Below are 20,144 nucleotides of genomic sequence, written 5' to 3'. Positions count from 1 at the left end.
AGCTAATACTTTTGATCAGTGGTTAACTAGTTGCAGCAATAGTGAGTACCTTGTCTTATTCCTGACTTTAGTGGGAATACCTCTAGTGTCTTCCCATCAAAACAGATGTTGGCTTTGGATGCCCAGGTGGCTCACTTTGTTGAGTCGGCTCTTGATTTCGCCTCAGGTCATGATTCTGGGGTCATAGGATTGAGCCCAGCATTGGGCTCCATGCTGAGGATGAAGCCAGTTTAGGATTCTCTCTCCCTCTCCCTCTGCCCCTCTCCCCTGTTTGCACTCTCTCTCTCTAAAATGAAAAATTAAAAATAAAAAAGAAGAAGAAGCTTTCTGTGTGGATTTCACTGTCGATCAATTCATTCGCTCAAAAAAAAAAAGAAGATTTTGGTTTTGGGGCTGGTTGTGTGTGTGTGTGTGTGTGTGTGTGTGTGTGTGTGTGTAATTATGTTAAGAAAGAATTTATCGATTTTTATTTTGCTGAATGTTTTTTTAAAATAATTCATGGGATTGAATTTTCTTTTCAGCATCAAAGGAAATGACCATTTGCTTTTTCTATGTGGATATAGTATTTAATATTAATGAATTTTTTTTGGTATTGAGTCACCCTGCAATCATGGTATAGACTCCCTGGTCATTGTGTATTTTGCTTAATATGCTTTTGGCATCTGTGTGGCAACTTTTATTTAGAATTTTTCCTTCAATATTCATAAGAGATTAGGATCTGATTTTCTTTTATTGTGTGCAATCTTAATCATTTTTATATCAGTTTGAAATTCACTTCATAGAACTAATTTGGAAGTTTTCTTTTGTGTTGTATGTCTGTATATTTTCAGTAACATTGAAATGATCTTCTCTCTAAAGGCTTATTATAGTTCCCCTGTGAAATCATCTAGGCCTGGCATTCTTTTCAGTTGGGGAGGGAGAGCTCTTGATGGTTAGGAGGTTCCTTGAAAGATGTTTCCCTGTACTTCTATCCCTCATCCTATGTGTTTGCAATACTGAGGGCTCCAGGTGGCAGGAAGTAGGAAATAAGGCTGCAGGGGTAGAGGATACCTTTCTAAAGGCAGATGAGGTCTGGGGTGGATTGAAAGTATAATCACCTTTAGGGTGGAGAAGGGACAAGAGGGGAGTAATGTCGGAGGGGAGGTGTGGGTGCGCCAGCGAGAGAAGCCAGAGAGGCCCAGGCTGAGGAGAGATCAGCTGCTTCTTCCCAAAGATTTTTCTTCTGACTCTGCATTCCAACCTCTCCTGGGGGGTCTCTGTCCTATTTTCACAGCTGAGAAGGCAAAGGAAGTTTCCCGTAGTCCACAGCCTCTGTCAGGGAGGTTCTCAGAGTCACCTTACCTGAGGGAGCTTAGACTAACAACAGTCAGCAATCCCCTCCCCAAATTCTCCCCATTTGCATTTGTCCTGAGCCAGTTTTAGCCTACAAGTCCTGTGGCTCACAGACTTATTAAAAATCTTGAAGTCATAGACAGGTCTGAGGCAGCTCTCTCAACAAGAGGTTTGGAACAACCACTCCACTGCTCAGATAGCTCTGCTGTGAGATGGCTTTACTTTGGCAAATGGTAGATGGGGGTAGGCTCTTCTGGGTGCCTTGAGAGTCCATGCCACCTTCTTTCCCTTGCTTCCTGTCTCTCAGCTTCCTCAGCCCTCTGTGGACCTGCAGGAGACCCGCCTTGGCCACAATACAGCCTATCACCAACAGGTGCTGGGGTCTGTGAGGTAAAGAGTGGGAGCACTTGGCTAGAAAGGTCACCTCCCTGCAGCTTCAGGATGTTGCATTTGATCAAAGACAAGGAAGGGGAGGGAGAGGAAAGTTGTGATATCCCTGAAGCTCCCCACCACTTCTGAACCCAAGGAAAGACTTTGGAGAGGCTGAAGCTCACACGCACTGCTTAGAGATTGTTCTGTGCTCCAAATGGTGTTTCCTGAGTACAGGTTGCAGGCCTTGTGGAAAGTGTGACCACTCTCAGTGCCCCCCTCACCCTGTGCTATGATCTCTTCCAGGCCACAGATTTCTAGCTGGAGCTGATGGAGTGGGTGGTGGGTTTGCAGGGTGAGGGAAAGGCTGGGGAGTGCTTTACATTTTAGGCCAGCAGTGGGGCCTGCTTGGGATTCTCTCTCTCCCCTTCTCTCTGCTCCTCCCTCCCTGGGGCTCTCTCTCTCTTTCTCTCTCTCTCAAAATAAATAAATAAACTTAAAAAAAAAAAAGAGACACTTAAAAAAAAAGAAACAATTAGAGAAACTCTTTAACCTTTTTTAAAAAACTTAGTCTAAGTTTCTTGGGGTTTCTTATTATATAAGATAGATCCTACCTCTATGGCTTTCACCCATCCTACTGTGGAAACCCAGGCTGTAAATTTTTTATAACCCAAACTCCAGTGTCCCCCTCTCTGTGCTCTATTTCCACTACTTGCTCTCAGCTCTCCCACCCTGGGCTTCTCTGCCTGGATAGCCGGTTTTGGAAACACTCTGAACCCTCCCTTGGACACACATTAGGTATTACAACTTCCTCAGCTTCAGGCACTGTGACTGTTGAGAGGAGATTGGAAGAGATGTCTCTCCATGTGAGCCTTGAAGCTGAGTTAAGGCAGAGAGAAGTTGATGAGGCATATGTTGTCTAAGAGGCTGGAGGTGGGCTATGGGGGGATGCGTGGGTCGTGGTATCCAGTTAGGAATGGGTGGAACCCAGGGAAGACAGAAAGTGGTTTGAGATGGGGCATCCTGTGGGGGAGAAGGGGAACAGGAGGGCAGGAGCGTGGACAGTGTGGAACACTCAGGTTGCTTCTCTGGAGTGGAGGGGCACAGCACCAGGCTTTAGATGTTCCTCCTGGTGGAACAGCAGATTTTCAGGATGTGCACCATGAAACATGCCCAAGGTAGCAGAGGTGAGCCCTAGAGGCAGGTGAACAGAGACCCTCCACCTCCTTCGCCCAGAGTGTAGCTTCACTGGAGAGCAAGCTTTGAGTATCTGAAGGCAGGGGCTGTGATTATTCATCCTGTGTTCCCAGAGCCTGGTGCTGAGTCTGGTGTTTCGTAGGCTCTTTGGACTCTCAAGTGAATAAAAGAACAGAGGGAAGGAAGGAAGAAGGATGGGTCAGCAGTACAACTTGATAATGAGCTGGAAACTCCAGATGAGTATTGATCAGCTCCTTTCCAGGGTCAGGTAATTGGGGCTCATCCTCCTCTGCACTAGTGATTTTCATGGGCAGGGGATGGGGGGTCACCAGTCATAAGAAAACTCCCTCTTCTGGTCTCCTCTGACTCTGCTGGGTTAGAGAAACTAAGCCAGAGTTCAACAAAATCTCAGTCCAGATAGACGAGACAGAAGAAATCAGATTCAAGAAGAGGACCTCATTTAAAGGAAAGTTGCTCTGTTGTCTGAGACTTTTTGTCCTGCCCACATCTAGTCTCTGAAGTAAATGCATCTTGTTCACTGGCTCATTAGATTTCAAGCGCAAGTCTTGGTCTGTAAAGTGTGCAAACTTAGATTTCTCTTAATGGGTGCACATTTTTTAGTAGGATGAAGCCAGGGGAGCCCAGTGACCTCCACAGGCTCTTCAGAATCTTGGGCGTTACCAGATACACAGGGCCCTTGAGCTTGTTAGACAAAGGCTGATACAAAACAAGTGCATCAAGACAGAATTTAAAAACAGCAGATTAACTAATAGTAACCGAAAGACCAATGCGTCTGTAACCACATTTTTGTTTATTTTTTAGTGTGTTTCCTTCATGGTCTTTCTTGTGGCTCACCCTATGCAGTTTGTGTACTTGTTGAGAGCTTTTTTTTTTTTTTAAATCTGTCTCTGACATTGTTTCTGCTGAACTCAGTTTTTCCGAGACCCTCTCTCCTCATAGGCTCAGTTTTGGCCTGCCAGCCACAGTCCTCCAGTTTCCGTGGTAGAAGAGGCCTAGGCTGCTTCCTGTGGGCCCCCCGCTGGGCAGAAGCATGCAGTGGTATCTCCTCCTGATTTGGGCACAGGGGCTGAGGCAGGCTCCCCTCCCCACCTCAGGTAAGGCCTATAAATCCAGCCTGGAACTGGAGAAACAGAAGGAGGAAGTAAGTCTGGGAGTGGAAGTGAGGGAAGGAAAGGCATAGTTTTCAGAATCCTGTGGCCCCTCATGTGAGAAAAGGCAGCGTCTGGGAAGCAGGTTCTGTTTTGGGTGGCAGATGGAGGCCTTGGGGTTGGGGTGTCTGACTGGCCAACCCAAGAAAGGAAATGGGGAGAGAAAGGAAACAAGGAGGAGGGATGATCAGTTTGCTTGTAGAAGTTCACTCCCGTTTCATCGTTCTTTCTTCTGTCCTTGAGGAAACTTCTAGAAAGACATTGTACATTTTCTGTGGATCAAAAATGTCTTCTTCACAGATTCCAGAGAGTCTACCATTATAGACTGAATTTACATTAGATATGGTTCCTTCCATAATAAAAATCTTAGACATATGTTTCTGAGGGGGGCACAGATATTGAGACACTATATTATAATTTAATTTGTATGTTGTTTTTTTTGAACCATTTGAGGGTGGAGCTATACCCAGATGATGGGCGGTGGTCAGTGCTGAGGAGGGTGGTTTTGTCTGGGAGAAACAAGTTTCTCTCCAGTCTTCCTTTCCTTTGGATTTTGTGGCTTTCCTGAAGGTTTTTCCAGGCACCTCAAACAGCAGTCAGACAAACAGCAAGGTTTTATTTCAAGGAATAGTGTGCCCAGCGTAGAACTGGCTGCTGGAAGATGAAGTAAAACAAAAGTGGTGGCTGACAGGGCTTATGTTGTAGGTAGGGAGACAAAATAAGTACATGGAAATAATCAAAGAGCTTGTCATGAAGCTAGATTATAGCAGCATATCCTGAGTGGGTGAAGTGTAGCAGTTATAGTCCATGTGGGGAGTGACAGGATGGACAGGAGACACTGTCATTCCACAGACCAATTCTAGCCTCAAAGCCCTTTAGGATTTCTATGGGAACATTCCAGGACAGCTGTTGACATAGGACTCATGCACATTTTCTCCCCTTCCCTAGGAGCCGTGTCAGGCAGGATAGTAACAATGGGGAACGTTTCTGCAGAGGAAGGTGGCTCTGTCACCTTGCAATGTCGTCTCTCCTCTACCACTGCCAAAGTGACACAGGTCAACTGGGAGCAGCAGGACCAACTTCTGGCCGTTCATCATGCTAACCTGGGGTGGTACCTCTGCCCAGCCTTCAGGGAGCGAGTGGTCCCCGGGCCCAACCTGGGCCTCACCCTGCAGTCGCTGACCAGGAATGATACAGGGGAATACTTTTGTACCTATCACACCTACCCCGACGGGATATACAGAGGGACACTCTTTCTGGAAGTCCTACAAAGCTCAGGTATGCGCTCTGGAGCAGGGTGGCTAATGAACTTTCATCCTCCAGAACAGAAGATGTGTTCCTGCTAAACACTGTAAGAACAGGGTCTTTCAACCCTGGTTCACATTCAAATCACCAGGGAGCTTTTAAATGACACTGATGCTGGAGCCGCATCCCAGACCAATTTAATCAGAATCTCTAGGGGCAAAGTTGGGATGTAATAGATTCTAAAAGCATGCCTGGTGATTCAGATGTGCAGCCAGAATTGAGAGCCACTGTTTTGGGTAAGAAGGGCATCTTATATGTGTTGGTTAGGAAGAACACTTATTAAGGTCATTTGGGAAGGGTTCTCATTTATTGGTTTAGGATTAACCAGGCAAATTAGAACTAGCTTCTGGGGCACCTGGGTGGCTCAGTCAGTTAAGTGTCTGACTTTGGCTCAGGTCGTGATCTCACAGTTCATGAGTTTGAGCCCCACTTTGAGCTCTGTGCTAACAGCTCAGAGCCTGGAGCCTGCCTCAGATTCTGTGTCTCCCTCTCTCTCTGCCCCTCCCTAGCTCATGCTGTCTCTCTCTCTCTTTCAAATATAAACATTTAAAAAAATAAAAAGAAAGAATTAACTTCTAAGTTTTTTTTTTATGTTTATTTATTTTTGAGAGAGAGAGAGAGAGCAGGGGAGGGGCAAAAAGAGAGGGAGACAGAGGATCTGAAGCAGGCTCTGCCCTGACAGCAGAGAGCCCGATGTGGGGCTCAAACTCTCAAACCTCGAAATCATGACCTGAACTGAAGTCAGATGCTCAATCGACTGAGCCACTCAGGCGCCCCTAGCTTTTAAGTTTTACAAAGGATTAAAACACAGTGTGTGCTAAATGTAAATACATAATAATTTACCTTTGTATGGTACCTCATAGTTTCCAGAGTGCTCTCACATTCATTATCACCTGAACACTTAAACCAGTTCTCTGCAAAGTGGGAAAAGATTTTTGCATCTGAGAAACAGTATAGCAGAGTGGTGATGAGCTCAGACTATGACACCAGAGAGCCTGGGTCCAAATCTTGGTGCTGCTGTTGACCTCAGACAAGATTACTCAGCTTCTCTGTGCATTGATTTTCTCATCTGTGAAATGAAAATAGATGTAACCTTATGAGGTTCTAACATAGGACTGAATACCATACTACAAGAAAATGCCCTGAAACAAGGCCTGGAATGGGGCGCCTGGGTGGCTCAGTCAGTTAAGCATCCAACTCTTGGTTTCGGCTCAGGTCATGATCTCACGGTTTCGTGGGTTTAGGCTCCACATTGGGCTCTTCACTGACAGCACTGTGGAACCTGCTTGGGATTCTCTCTCCTTCTCTCTCTGCCCCTCCCCCACTCGTGCTGTCTCTGTCTTTCTCAAAATAAATAAATAAACTGAAAAAGAACAAAAGAAAAAACAAGGCCTGGAACATGGTAAGTACTGTTAGCTCTGACTGCCAGCCACTCCCATGTCACTATTTGATGGAGGTGGAGGCTGGGCCTTACAGCTGCTCAGAGCAGTAGAGCTGGTTTTAACACAGATGATCTGGTTCCATTAAATTACACCCTCAGAGCTTCTTGCTTTTTATTTTATTTTATTTTTTATTTGAGAGAGAGAGAGAGAATGAGAATCTTTAGCAGGCTCCGCACTTAGCGTGTAGCCTGACAGGGCTTGATCCCACAACCCCAGAATCATCGCCTGAGCTGAAATCAAGAGTCAGGTCCTCAACCAACAGAGCCACCCAGGTGCCCCTAGACCCTCAGAGCTTCTGCCTGTTACTATCGATTGTGTTGGAGATTAAGCTTTATGAGTTAGCAAAATATGTGTAGACTGAGAAGATAAAAGGCTACTTTAAAGTTCTTTTCAATGCTGCTTCTTGGCTGGCTCTGACATAGGTCAATGCTGCATGTGGGGAAGAGCCTATATCCTTTCTGGTTCTATGCACAGCCCGCCGCAGCCCTTCTGCCCCCAGAAGCTGTGTTCTCCATGACTACTTTGCTCCCCATCTGCCCTTTTCCCCTACCTGTGGCCAAAGCAAGAGGCTGAGTCTGCAGTGCAAGAGGAACTCATCCTGGGGAGCGTGGGCTCCCTCCCCCCTGGTACCGTGTGGGTCTATGGGCACTGCCTTGTCCTTAGTGACTGCAATTCCTTAGCCACCTTTCCCACAGTGTAAGCCCTTAGAGGGAAGAGGGCCTGCCTCTGCTATACCCTTCTCTCAAAACTTCCCTGCACCCCGGGGATCTGCCCAAGCTCCTAGGAAGGAGGTGGGAATAGGACAAGGCAGCCTGGAAACCCTTCTACCTACAGTACAGCACATATCTGAGCAATTGTTCTGTTTCTCTCTCGCTGTCCTTGGATCAGCTGTCACTCTTTTCAAAACTCCCTTTCTGCTTCTTCTCCTTACACTTTATGTCTTAGTGGAAATTCATTTGTTCATGCTTTAATTCCATATTGCAAATATTTATTAAGCACCTGCTATGTACCAGGTGCTGAGAAAAAACAGGATAAACCTCCAGAACGTTACTCTCTCCAGGGTCTCACAGATGGAAAAATGTTACAGGTTTAATGTGAAAGGTTATATTCTTTCCCCCCTCTTTTTTGTGCTTTAATTAATTAATTTTATTTTAATTTTTAATTAAACATTTTTTACTAGTATGATTATAAATGAAATTTAATAAAATGTTCACTCTCTGGGTTTTTTTTTCTGGATGTTATTTTTTGTTTCATTTCATGATTAGCATGGAAAGTGATTTTGTCAAATAGAGGAAGGGAGTGTTAACAATGGTCTGCTTTGGTTCCAGAGATTAGCCATTGATTTTACAGTGAGCCAGGTAGATGCTCTTCCGTTCAAGGAGCTGGGCTTAAAGACTCCAGTCCTATGGTTACAGAAAGACCTGGCCAGCCTGCACCTCTGTGCCCTGACACAGAGGCTTCCCTGTGTAATGGCTGCCCTTTGCTTCTGGCTTTCACCCCCCCGCATCTTCACTTTGTCGCCCCTCCAGTGGCTGAGCGCAGCGCTGGGTTCCAGATCCCACTGCTTGGAGCCATGGCCATAGTGCTGGCAGTCATCTGCATGGCAGTCATCGTGGTGGTCACATTGACCAGAAAGGTAAAGACTGTGGCTGCACATCTCAGTCATGGCCACTCTGCCCCTGCCACCCTGTCCTTTCATGTCCCCTTCCTGTCCAGAGAGAGACCTTGATGTGCTCTCCCCCACTGCCCTACATATCTGTTTTACGGTCCTTGCTCTGCCTTTCAGTGAAGTTGTTTACGCTCTTCTTCTGTCCCTTTCCTTGTCTGGGAACTGCAGAAAGGCTGGACCTGTATTCCCCCCCATCTTGCTGTCACCTACAGCTCCTAGTTCTTGCCTGTCCCTGAAGCCACTCCCTAGAGAGTTTGATTTATCTATTGTGAGTTTGCTGTATTTTGGGCATCTACTCGGTACTAGGGATTTTTGTGGGTTAGCTTATGTAATTTTAACAACCTTCTGTGGTGTTGGGATACTCAGCAGTTCTACAGGATGAGAAATAAACATTCCCCAAATTTAGGGGAAAAAGGTACATGGCAAGATCAGTAGGCTATACATTCTCTGTTGCTCTAGCTTAAGAGGTCATGCAGCTGAAAGAGTGCTGGATGGGGAAGTAGATGATGTCGTGTCTGAGCTCAGCATTGAGGGTGATTACAGGGAAAGTTGTGGAGTCTCCCAGGTCTCCATTTCCTCATCCAGAAAGTGGGGATGATGGTGATTCTACTTGCTCTGTATCACAGAGCTGTGATGAAAAGGTGGCACAGTACCTGTGACGGCCTTGTAAACAACGAAGAATTAGGTGAATGTGCTTGTGTTGTAAACTGGTAGCTACTGATTAGGATGAATGAAAGAATTTCTGCTCCCTGTTTTGTCTGCCCTTTTGGACTTTTAAAGCCATCCCAGGTCGCCTTAATTTCAGTCACCAAACATTTGGGGGAAAGCAAGTCTGTGATTGCCAATATCTTTTTCCACCTCATCCTAGACCCTCCTCCCTTGTTCCTGATTCACTTTCCCCCCAAACTGGGTTCGGCTCAGTGAACAACCCAGCTCTTCATCCCTGACATTTCTTTCTCTGGACCATGTGCTTGGTGCTGTTATTACTGATATATGTGGGTTTACAGCTACCACCTTATTTTCTTCATATATGTTTTGCCTGTTTTTTCCCTACTCTTTCTTGCTGTCTTTTGAATTAAGTACTTACTATTATAGAAAGATCTATTTGGTAATTATGCTAGATTTGCTATTCTTTTAGTGGTTACACTAGATATTACAAATCATACCCCTGACTTATTCAAGTACAGTATAAATTAGTGCTTTAATCATGTCTTGGATTTTGCAAGAATCTTAGGGCGCATTAACTCTTTTTTACCTACTTTCCCAACTTATTGCTATTATTACCATGTGTTTTAGTTTTATATATATTTTAGACCCTGCAAGAAATTAGTATTGTTTTTAGAGTCACTATTCACTTAGATTTATTTTCTAAGATTTTACTTTCTGTTGCTCTTTACTTCTTCCTGCATTTCCTGTCTTGTACCTAGGATCATTTTCCTTCTGTCTGAATAATATTGCTTATATTTCCTTTTGTGTAGGTGATGAATTATCTTGTTTTTTTTTGGTCTGAAAATATCTTTAATTTTTCCTTAATTTAAAAATGATATATTTGTTTTGCTGGGTATACAATTCTATGTTGGCAGTTACTTTCTTTCAGGACATGGAAAACATTTTTCCATTGTCTCTGGCTTCCCATATTTCTGTTGAGAAACTATGGGAATCTTATTTTTGCTCCTTTGACGATATAGCTTTTTCTTCTCATTCCTTTAAAAACTTTCTTTCTCTTTGATTTTCAGCAATTGTACAGTGATATAATTAGATACAGCTGGGAACATGTAGTACTCTCAAGGCGGGTGGCTTGAAGACAGTTTAAAACGGACAGTTACGAAGTACTGGGCAGCATTAAGGAAACCATTAGGAGAAGTGTAGCAGTGTATTGTCACCCCTAGTCTTTAAGGGAAAGGGGAGAAGGTGATTACTAGAACCTGGAAAGGGAGAGATGTGTGGAGGGGACCAGCTTGAGAAGTACTGTAATCTTTGATTGAAGGTTATAGCCAGTCTAAGGCAACTATGCAGAGAGAATGCCAGGGGTATATATATATATATATATATATATATATATATATATATATATACACCCTCACCTCACTCTCCTTGCCTTCATCCTCTACTGTTGCTCTGCATTGGTTGAGCCCAAACCCAAGCCTGAGGGCAAGGAAGCCTGCTGATGCAGTACACATAGTTCTGTCTTCTTAGGAAACAGAATCAGGTGCAGAAGGCTGGAGAGCAGAGTTGGCAGGTGAACGGATGGTATCCACCCTTGTTGCTCACAGACCTGGAAACTGGGCAAGAGATTTTGACTTCCCAGGGGTGGGTTGCTAGTCTCAGTCTTCTCTCATGTATTCTTGATCTCTCGTCCGTAGATAAGCAACACCCCTCCCTGTTGGTTGTCCATCCATATTTATCTTAGGAACACTGTGCTTTATTAGCCATCTTAATATCCTGGTGGGTCAGGCTGCCATTGCAGTAACTACATCCACTTTGTTTCTTAAGTGCTACCATCTGCCCCTATATCATTTTGGGGTCTCCTCATTCCTATTGCTACTAGGGATCCAGGTCTATAAAAGCATTCAGCCCCAGCCTACAGAGGAGAGATACCACTGAGGTTCCCAATGATGCTGGTGCTTTCTTCACTAGCACATTCTTTTTCACCTTTGTAAAAGAGTGTCCTCTGGATCTTCCCTAGAAACATAATCAGCTATTGGATTTTCAAAATTATGTAGTACAGGGATCGACCAAGTTTCTCTGTAAAGGGCCAGGTAGTAAATCTTTTAGACTTTGTGGGCTATACGGTCTCTGTTGCAACAGTTCAACTCTGCCATTGCAGCATGAAAGCACCACAGACAATATGTAAATGGATGAGTATGGCTGTGTGCCAACAAACCTTTATTTATAAACACTGAAATTTGAATTTCATATAATTTTCATGTGTCATGAAATATTATTTTTCTTTTGAATTTGTTTTCAACCACTTAAAAATATAAAAATCATTTTTAGCTCACGGGCAGTACAAAAATCTGTGGTAGGCCAGATTTGAGCCATGGGCCTTAGTTTGCCAATCCCTGATTTAGTAGGTTATATTGGGGAAAACTCTGTTTTTTTCTTCTTCTCTACTCTTAACACTGCACAGAACACTTCTAAACAACAGATGGGTGGGTTTATTCCCACACTGACCAATTCTTCTATACCATCTGGGTGTCCTACAATCAATTCAGTTCTGACACTATCTACTTGGAGTTAACATCAGAACCCACACATTAAGGGCTCAGTCCTACAGGGCTGCCCTCACTTTCAGACACCAACTGCAAGTCCCAGACTGTCACCTGTACTTCTGACTGACCAACTATAAATTGAAGCTTCTACAACCCCCTCCTTGGATTTGATAATTTGTTGACAGCTCACAGAACTCAGAGGAACACTGACTTACATTTACTGGTTTGTTATATAATAAAGAATATGATAAAGGATACAGATGAATAGCCAGATGAAAGAGATACACAGGATGAGGTCAGTAAGGGTCCAAGCACAAGAGTATCTGTCCCTGGAGAACTGGGGGGTGTTACCCTCCTGGCATCCTCCCAACGTCACCTCATTGGAACAAAGACACTCCTATCACCAGGAAATTCCAAGCCATTTAGGAGTCCTGTGTAAAACATTCCTATCACTCAGCAAATTATAAGAGTTTAAGGAGCATTGTGTCAGGAACTGGGGTTAAAGACTAAATATTAGTAGAAACTGAGGATAGAGACCAATATATATATGTTCCTTATGATTTTACATACGTCCATCATTGCATCCCTACTTGTCTGAGGGTTTGGGTTCTTTCTTCCTTAGTTTGCCAAAGTGGTGTTGGTATGTTTATTGACAGCAGTGTATTAGTATTGTCTCCCAGAGTCCTTGTGAGGGTGTTATATCTTAAGTCACGAGATGTGTCCCAATATTGGCCAGTCTCATATTTTGCTTGCCCAGCATGCCCCTTCGCTCTGAGAATTCACTCCCAGACATGTTCTCCCATTGCTGCCGGTACATGTTGGCCGTGTCCTTTAGGTATAACCTCTCTCCTCCTTAAGCATTCCTGGCATTCCCTCAGGTACTATAGGCTGCAGTCTTGCCCTAAATATGGGGCTGATGGCCTGTAGGGGACACAGGTCCTAACAGGGCCATAACTTCCATCAAGGAGAAGTGGGCCATTTTTGTAGTTCCATAGGATACAAGAGAAGCAGGTAGTTCTCAGTGAGTCTACCCAGAGATCCTCTTCCCAAGTCATAGATATCTCTCCTTTTCTAAGCATAAGAGACTTGCACAAGCTTACAATCCAGCCTACTTTGAAGTTCTCTCTCTCTTACAGTTAGGTCCTGTGCCTGGTCTTCAGTGCCAGAGATGTGTTTTTCTTGAAATGCTATCAAGAAGGAGCTTTGACTCTTCACACTTTGCTTCCAGGTGCTGAGAGATCTGAGCCTGTCATGCTCCCCGCTCCATGTACTGGGGAGAATTTAGTAAAAACTACTCAATCCCACAGTTTGAATAACCACTCTTTTTCCATACTTCGCAAATGTCAGTGATGTGGCACCAGCTCAGATTCCCCTTCCATCTGTGTCCCATCCCATTCCACCACCACCAGTGGGGTTCGTATTCCCATCCAGCTGGGGAGGGATCCCTCCACAATACCATCCTGTGTCTGCTTCTAGGGCCATTTCCAGGAGCAACTGTTTTGGATCAGATCCCCATAAATTGATCCTGACATGAATTTTGGTGAGAGTGATTTACTGGGATGGACTCTCAGGTGAAGGGTAGTGAAGGAGTAGCTGGATAGGGCCAAGGGCAGAAAGCTCAGCCAGACTTTGTCTCAGCTGGAGACTTGACTGCAGCAAGAATTAATTGTATGCAAAGTTGGCTGTACCTTGAGGCAGGGAGCCAGATTTTTGAAAACCCACCTTAGTCAACCCCCAATTCCATATGCTAACCAGAGAGGGCAGGGCCCAACCACCATTCCCCAGAGAAGGGGCAGCTGTGAGCTGCCCACAGCCCATACTCTCAGTGTCTGGGGAATGGGATCCCTGGTCTAGCAGGTAGGATCTGAGCAGGGTGCCAACAGCGTTCCTTATAGACCTGGAGAGCCCATTGGTTGCATTATTTAGGAGCGTGGACTTTGGAATCAGACAGACCTAGCTTTGGATCCTGGCTGTACCACTTCAGTAGCTATGGTAATATCTATAAAGTGGGAATAATTATGATGCAGCTCTCATAGCGTTGTGGGAAAACATCAGTCAAGTAATTCATGTAAGGCACTTGGCATTTTTCCCGGCATGTATTAATAAGTATTAGTTATTAAGTTCTTGTAATTATTATAGATTTTATTTACCGTGGCACTTTATAATACTTGGTACTCAAAAATATTGATATTGCATGGATGTATTATGACTAAATGAATGGATATTGTTTGCTAAGCAGGTATTGCAAAGAGTTTCCCTAGGGGATCTTCTGTGAGGGAAAAGAGAGATGGCTGTGTCCAGCTCCATAACACTGACTACCCACTGTCTGTCCTCCTCACGTCTCCCAGGGGGCAGTGTTTGTCCTCATAGGACCCAGCTGCAGTCTCCCTTCTTGCTCCTATAGGACCACTTCAGCCCCAGGCTTGTTTTTTGTACTGGCAATGACAGAGCCCCGATACACAGGGATTAAATGAAAACTGAGCAGCTGAGAGACCCATCTCAGGAATGTTTACATTTCCCAGAAGACTTTGGAAGCCAAAATAGTCAAGATTCCAGGGCAAGGGTGGCCAGTCTAAGAGTGGAAATGAGAACACACCAGCACCAAAGGTCACCATCAGTTCTTTGAGAAAGAATTGGATATTTATATGTTTGAAATGGATTGGGTTGCATCAAGGGATGTAGCACTCTTTTAGCACAGCATCAGCATGACCAATGATGACCCCTTTTCTTCATACCTATGGTAAGGGTGCAGCCATTGCATTGAAAAGGAATGAATGAAACAGTGAGTGGGAAGAGACCACCTGACTCCTGTGTGTCCTTCTAAGACCATGGCTTCTATCTAGGCCAAGTTCCTCAGGGCCTGCAGTGTAGTGCCACCCCTAATATTTGATATTTGTTCATGGTGTACATCCGTGCAGCCTATCCACCCTTCCCATTAGCCTATATGCGTGCACCGCTGAGCTCACGCTAGCCAGTAAGGATGCTATTTCGTCTCCTGGGAAGTAGTAGATGATGGGAAGAATGGGATTTGGTTTTGTGTTTGTTGTTATTTTCCAAGCCTGTGTGTGGCTTTTTGTAATTCTGTCATCCAGACCCGTGGACACACCCCATGGTGGGAGTGAGTGACATACTTTAGAGCAGAGTCTCCAGTAAGACTGAGAGGGTGTCACCTCTGCAGTTGATGCCATTAGGTGTTTCTTCTGCCATCCTGCTTGTGCCTACTGGTCTTTGATTTCCTTGGCTTAGCACAATCTTCACCTGTGATGCTCTCATATGGGGGCAATGGCTGACCTCATACCCTTTGTTTTCCCAAACAGATTTCACTGTCTATTTTCCCATAATAGCAATTGTAGCTGTCTGACTATGAGTCCCTTTGATTTGGAAAATCCTGTTCTTTTAGGTATGGGCTGAGGAAGAGTGTGTGTGTGTGTGTGCTCACGCGCGTGCATGCATGCCTGTGCACGTGCATGCATGTGTGAACACACACTTTTCAGTCCCCAAACATATATTGAATATCTGTTATGGGCTCTGAGGTTACACAGAGGAATACAGCATAGATCCTTCCCTCAGGGAGCCCACAGTTTGGAGAAGTAAGAGGGGTAAACAGATAAGTTCTAGACAGCATTGCATGTTACAACAGAGAACATCTAGAGAACAGGAAGAATGTCACTCTCACAGAAGGTCAGGGAAGGCTTCTTGGACAATGTGCTATGGAGCTGAGTCTGGAGGAAAGAGTAGACAACTTTTTGGAGATCATATAAAAAGTTGGGGGAGGCAGAAAACAGTGCATGGCCTTTGAGAAGCAATAGGATGAGAGGCAGCCTGGCGGAGGAGAAAGAGCATGGCCTGGACCCAAGTCAGAACGGGGATTGTCCTTGGGTGAGTGGCTTCACCTGTCTGCATATGAGCTCATTCCAAAACAGAAACTTCAGTAGGGTTGTTGCTGAGATGACACGAAGAAGCTAGCCAGTACGTGTTCATAGCAGCTTCTGAATAAATGCTCCCTGCCTGACACCCAGGCCGTATGCCAGGAGCTGGAGTGTTGAGTGGGGATGCACCACAGGTGATGAAGCTGCAAAGGTGAGTGTGACCAAATCACCAAAGGTGTTTTGGGGGGCATCACACACAATCTTCTGCAGGGAATGTAGTGAAATTATGGACTAACCTACGGTGTTTTACAAACCCCTTGACATCCACCTGCAGCCCCTCCAGGAGGTTAAGCACCCTTCAGTAGACAAGGGGAGCCATCCAAGGGCTTTAGGCAGAAGCATGGTGTGATCCAACTTCCAGTTCTAAATTACCACTGTGCTGGTGGCCATGTGAAAGTTGGACCAGAAGAAAGAGGGAGTTCAGAGGTAGGCGGGTGCTGGAAGCACAGGGCGAGATAAGACATGGGGGTAGGAATAGAGAAGAGGGAAGTGATTTCAGAGGGACTTAGGAATAAAATTGGTTGGGAATTTATGGCCGATTGGAATTTAACATTAGGCTTCTGGTCATCTGGTGCTGTGAACCAGGAAAGAGAACGTAGGGACAGGAGCAGGTTGTGGGGGAGGGAACATGATTGTCTTATTTGAGACAGAGTGAGTCTGAGCTTGCTGTGACTGGCCATTGGGTGGTCTGGAGCTTGGGGCTGGAGCCCGGGGTAATTTGGGTAGAGATCTGGGAACGTTCAGAGGGCAGATGGTATTTGTAGAGGTCCATATACATGAGGTGACTCAGAGAGAGTGTTCAGAGTGAGAAAACAGAGGGCAGAGCTTGGGGAGTCCCTTTATTTGGGGAGCTAATGTGTGAGCAGGAGAAAAGCAGGTCCGGCTGAAGGTGAAGGTGGGAGTTTGCAGGAGGAGGAGAACCGGGAGAGAGTGATACTGTGGGAGCCAGGGAAAGAGAACATTTCCAAAAGGAAGAGGTCAGCAGTGTCAGAGGCAGTAAAGAGAACAAGAGAATTGAGACAAAAAGCTGCTTCACGGGGTGTGGGGCTCACTGCATGTGGAACAAGGGTGGTTTCACTGGAGTGGTTAGTACTGAAATCTAGCTGCGATGAGGCTGAGAAATTAAGGTTAAGGAATTGGTATTGGTAAGAACACAACTTTGCTTGTGTGTGTGTGTGTGTGTGTGTGTGTGTGTGTGTGTAAGAAAGGAAGAGAGAGATGATTGTAACTATGTATCATGTTGGGGAATAACTTCTGAATGACATCCCCTCCTCCTCACTTTGTAGTTTGTTTGTTTTCAGAAGAAATCTCTCAGAGCCCATTCTTCGGAAAGTGGCCTCAGGAGAATGCCTCGTGAACAGGAGGGATGGAGTGCCGGCGTTCTGTCATCTGCTGGAAGCTGCATCCAGGCAGAGGCTGTGCCCGTGGTCTTCTGCACAGAGCAGAGGGGAGATGACTGTGCCGAGCCACATGAATACTTCAACGTCCTGAGTTACAGGAGCCTTGGAAGCTTCAGCTTCCCAGCAGAGACCAATTAGCTCCCAGAGGCATCGTCTGGGAGATACACTCCTGTCTCTGCTATTACAGGTGGATGATGTACAAGGGTCTGCAGTCTCCATTATTGCTGCGCGTGTGGGTGTGTATGTTCAGTTGAGTGAATGAATGCCATTCTCTTCTCCACATCTCCTCTGCCTTTCCCTTCCCTGGTGGCAGACCCAGAGTGAACAGCTTGTGTCTTGATTATGAATGCAAAGTTAAAAAAAAAATAACTTGACCTGGTTTGAGCGGATCTTGTGGCTCTGAGAAATGCATTCCCAACAGGAGCACTGGGCAGGGCTTTGGGCTGCAGTTTTGTGATGGATGATGATGATGATATGATCATCTCATTTGTCATGGTCATTTTCATCAACATTCACACATTCAAGGCATTTTATGAACAAGGCATGACATGGGCATGGGCTTCCATGGGGCGATTTGGGCATGACTAACCCACCCTCTCAGGTCTCAGCCCTTATAAACCTTAAAGTTAAATGGGGTGATGACATTTGCATTAAAGGTAGTAAGAAGACAGGGAGACAAGACATGTGTCTTTGGGAAGAGATGTGGTACAGGCTGAGGTGGTCAGGATAGGCTTTGTCTGGGGCAAAGTCCTGGGAGGATGGAAGGAACAGTGAGGCTTATGTGGTCAGAGCAGGAATTTTGTCCAGGGAGGTCAGAGAAACCGAACAGAACTACTGAAATTCCCACATGGAAGATCCTGGCACCAAGGGAGCCAACAGGGCTTCAGATTTTACTCCCTGAGAAGCTAATTCAAGTCTCCTTTTGCTGGGTGTGCTTGGAGTCCAGGGATGGGCTGCAGCAGGGGACCGCCGGTCTTCCAGCTGCCCGCTGGGGGGAGGGGGGGGGCTGCAGCTTAGCCCCTGGCCAGGATCCACCTTTTCTCTGTCAACCCACCACGGAGCCTGTGAGGAAAGAATCTGTGTCCACCAAAAGGAAAACCTGGATTTTTAAAACAGGGACTCTTCCTAGGGGGGAGAAAAAAGAGTGATTGAGGGTTTAAAAATGAACACCCTCCCACTAGCTGCTCTGAACCCTTAAATTCACCCTCTGACCTCTTTGTGCTGGGCTTTGGGTGGCATCTAAGTGCGAGTTTCTGTTTAGCTGACAATCAGGCCTTTATCCTGCCATCACCTCTCTTATAGGATTGAGGAGGAATGCTGGGCACGGAGGTGACAGATTTTCTTTCATGGGCACAGGAAATGAGAGAGGATGTGAAGCAAGGCTGTCATTTGCCAACAGCTGAAGTGAAGTATTGCTCTGCTCCCTAAGTAGGCAGGCTGAGCAAGAAGAAAATTCAACTCCTACTCCTTGGATTTGTATTTTTATTTTTCTCGCTTCTCTACCAAATAGGTATGTACTTAGGAGCAACGAGCCCAAATCTGTCCGGAGTGCTGAGTCCTTTGGAAGACAGACAGATGCATGTCAAATGCTGTTCTGGGCCATGGCAGCCCAGCACATTCTTCTTGCCGAACTAGTGCAAACGGCTTGGGAGTAGAATACCATTCACGAATTGGAAATGAACTAAAACGTACTGACAAAAGGGAGCTGCAGTTTGCTTTGGAGGAGACATATATTGAGGTCAGGGCTGGACTGAGTGTTGGGTGTTATTTAACATGATTATAGTGACAGGGAAATATCTACAAATACCATTTGGATGGAGATAAAAATACAAAAGAACCCATAGATGCTATAAATGGGCCAGGTTGCTAAAATGAGATTGAATTAGACAGAAAATAAATTTTCAAGTGGAATTCACTGAACTAGATTTTCCTTGGAGAACCAGAGAAGACAATTCCCTAAAAGCCAGATTCCTGGACAGGTGTCCTGTCCGGTGCGGTAGCCGTTCTCCACAGGTAGCTGTCGAGCAGGTGAGATGTCATAGTCTGAATTGAGATGTACTGTGCTGTAAGTATAAAATGCACACTAGATTTTGAAGGCCGGTTGTGTGTAATAAAAACAGAAACTATCACGTTAGTAATCTAAACATATTGATGACATGTCAGAATGATAGGATTTGGGATATTTTGGATTAAAATATGTTATTAAAATTAATTTCACCTGTTTCTTTTTAATTTCTTAATATGGCTACCGGAAAATCTAAAATTGCATATGTGGCTCCCATTATATCTTGATTGGGCCATGCAGCACTAGACTCTGGACCTGAGCACAGCTGGTACCAGGGAAGGGTGTCCATCACTGATTGGTGGTCTCTCTCTTTTGCTCTCATTCAACATAGGGTTTGAGGAGACTTTCTCCTCTTATTATGTCTTTTGAGAAACACATAGGAGAGGATTATAGGGGAGATGGAGTTAGGAGATTATTAAGTGCAGACAGGAAGTGGTCCTAAGCTCTCTTGGATCCCCTCTTGGATTTCATGATAGGAGAAGGGAAGATAAATGAATTAAAGAATGAGAGTTTGGGGAAGAATAAATGTACTGGCTCCCGACCCTTAGAATTACTCCACATTCTAAGCCTGGGCACGTACAGTCTGATCTCTAATCCAAAGAACTATCCTGAACAAATATGAGAAATTTTGAGTCATAGAGCTTTGAGGTAGGTGATCTTCATGAGTAGATAGAGTTTTCTCATGCAGTTTTATTTCATGACTCATTCCTTCTCACCTGTCAGCCCCTGGGGATGAATCATCACGCACTCAGGTTCATACGGATTCCATCAGTGCTGAAGCTAGACAGACAGGGTGGCTGTGTGCTGTGTGCAAATGGCAGCACTCTGGTGGGCGCGCCGTCCCCACAAGGCGGAGGGAAGCAGCAGCATGGCTGTGGCTGCCAGCTGGGGGATGTGAATTTGGTTCCATCTTCTGGGTCTTCCCAGTGCTGCTTCAAGGCTGTAACTAGTAAATTTCTGCATCCACTCCAAAGTACACCTGTCAAGAGGCTCAGAGGAGCCTTATGTGTGCAAGAGCCTGAGCTTTCAGGAAATCAGAATTATGAACTTCAATG

General features: G+C 45.2%; 1 protein-coding gene across 4 annotated transcripts; it reads left to right on the top strand.

Annotated features, from left to right (window-relative positions):
* The first annotated feature begins 3,802 nt into the window (after window positions 1–3,802).
* TIGIT (T cell immunoreceptor with Ig and ITIM domains) lies at window positions 3,803–19,271 on the top strand. Of its 4 annotated transcripts, XM_047099799.1 has the most exons (5): window positions 3,803–4,013; window positions 5,016–5,345; window positions 8,344–8,450; window positions 16,911–17,211; window positions 18,535–19,271. In XM_047099799.1, the coding sequence occupies exons 1-4, from the start codon at window positions 3,950–3,952 to the stop codon at window positions 17,160–17,162; spliced, it is 753 nt and encodes a 250-aa protein (XP_046955755.1). In that variant the 5' UTR covers window positions 3,803–3,949; the 3' UTR covers window positions 17,163–17,211; window positions 18,535–19,271. The 4 variants fall into 4 exon arrangements, with proteins under 4 accessions (XP_046955755.1, XP_046955754.1, XP_046955757.1 ...); XM_047099798.1 differs by lacking the exon at window positions 18,535–19,271 and having other exon boundaries at window positions 3,804–4,013; window positions 16,911–17,226; XM_047099801.1 differs by lacking the exon at window positions 18,535–19,271 and having other exon boundaries at window positions 3,805–4,013; window positions 16,929–17,226.
* The last annotated feature ends 873 nt before the right edge of the window (window positions 19,272–20,144 follow it).

This window comes from Lynx rufus, unplaced genomic scaffold, assembly GCF_022079265.1.
Source record: "Lynx rufus isolate CCGP_SWC_20201006 ecotype Redwood Valley unplaced genomic scaffold, mLynRuf1.p SCAF_5, whole genome shotgun sequence".
Taxonomy (NCBI): Eukaryota; Metazoa; Chordata; class Mammalia; order Carnivora; family Felidae; genus Lynx; species Lynx rufus.
Note: the sequence above shows the minus strand (reverse complement) of the source record. Positions and strands in the feature narration are given on the sequence as shown.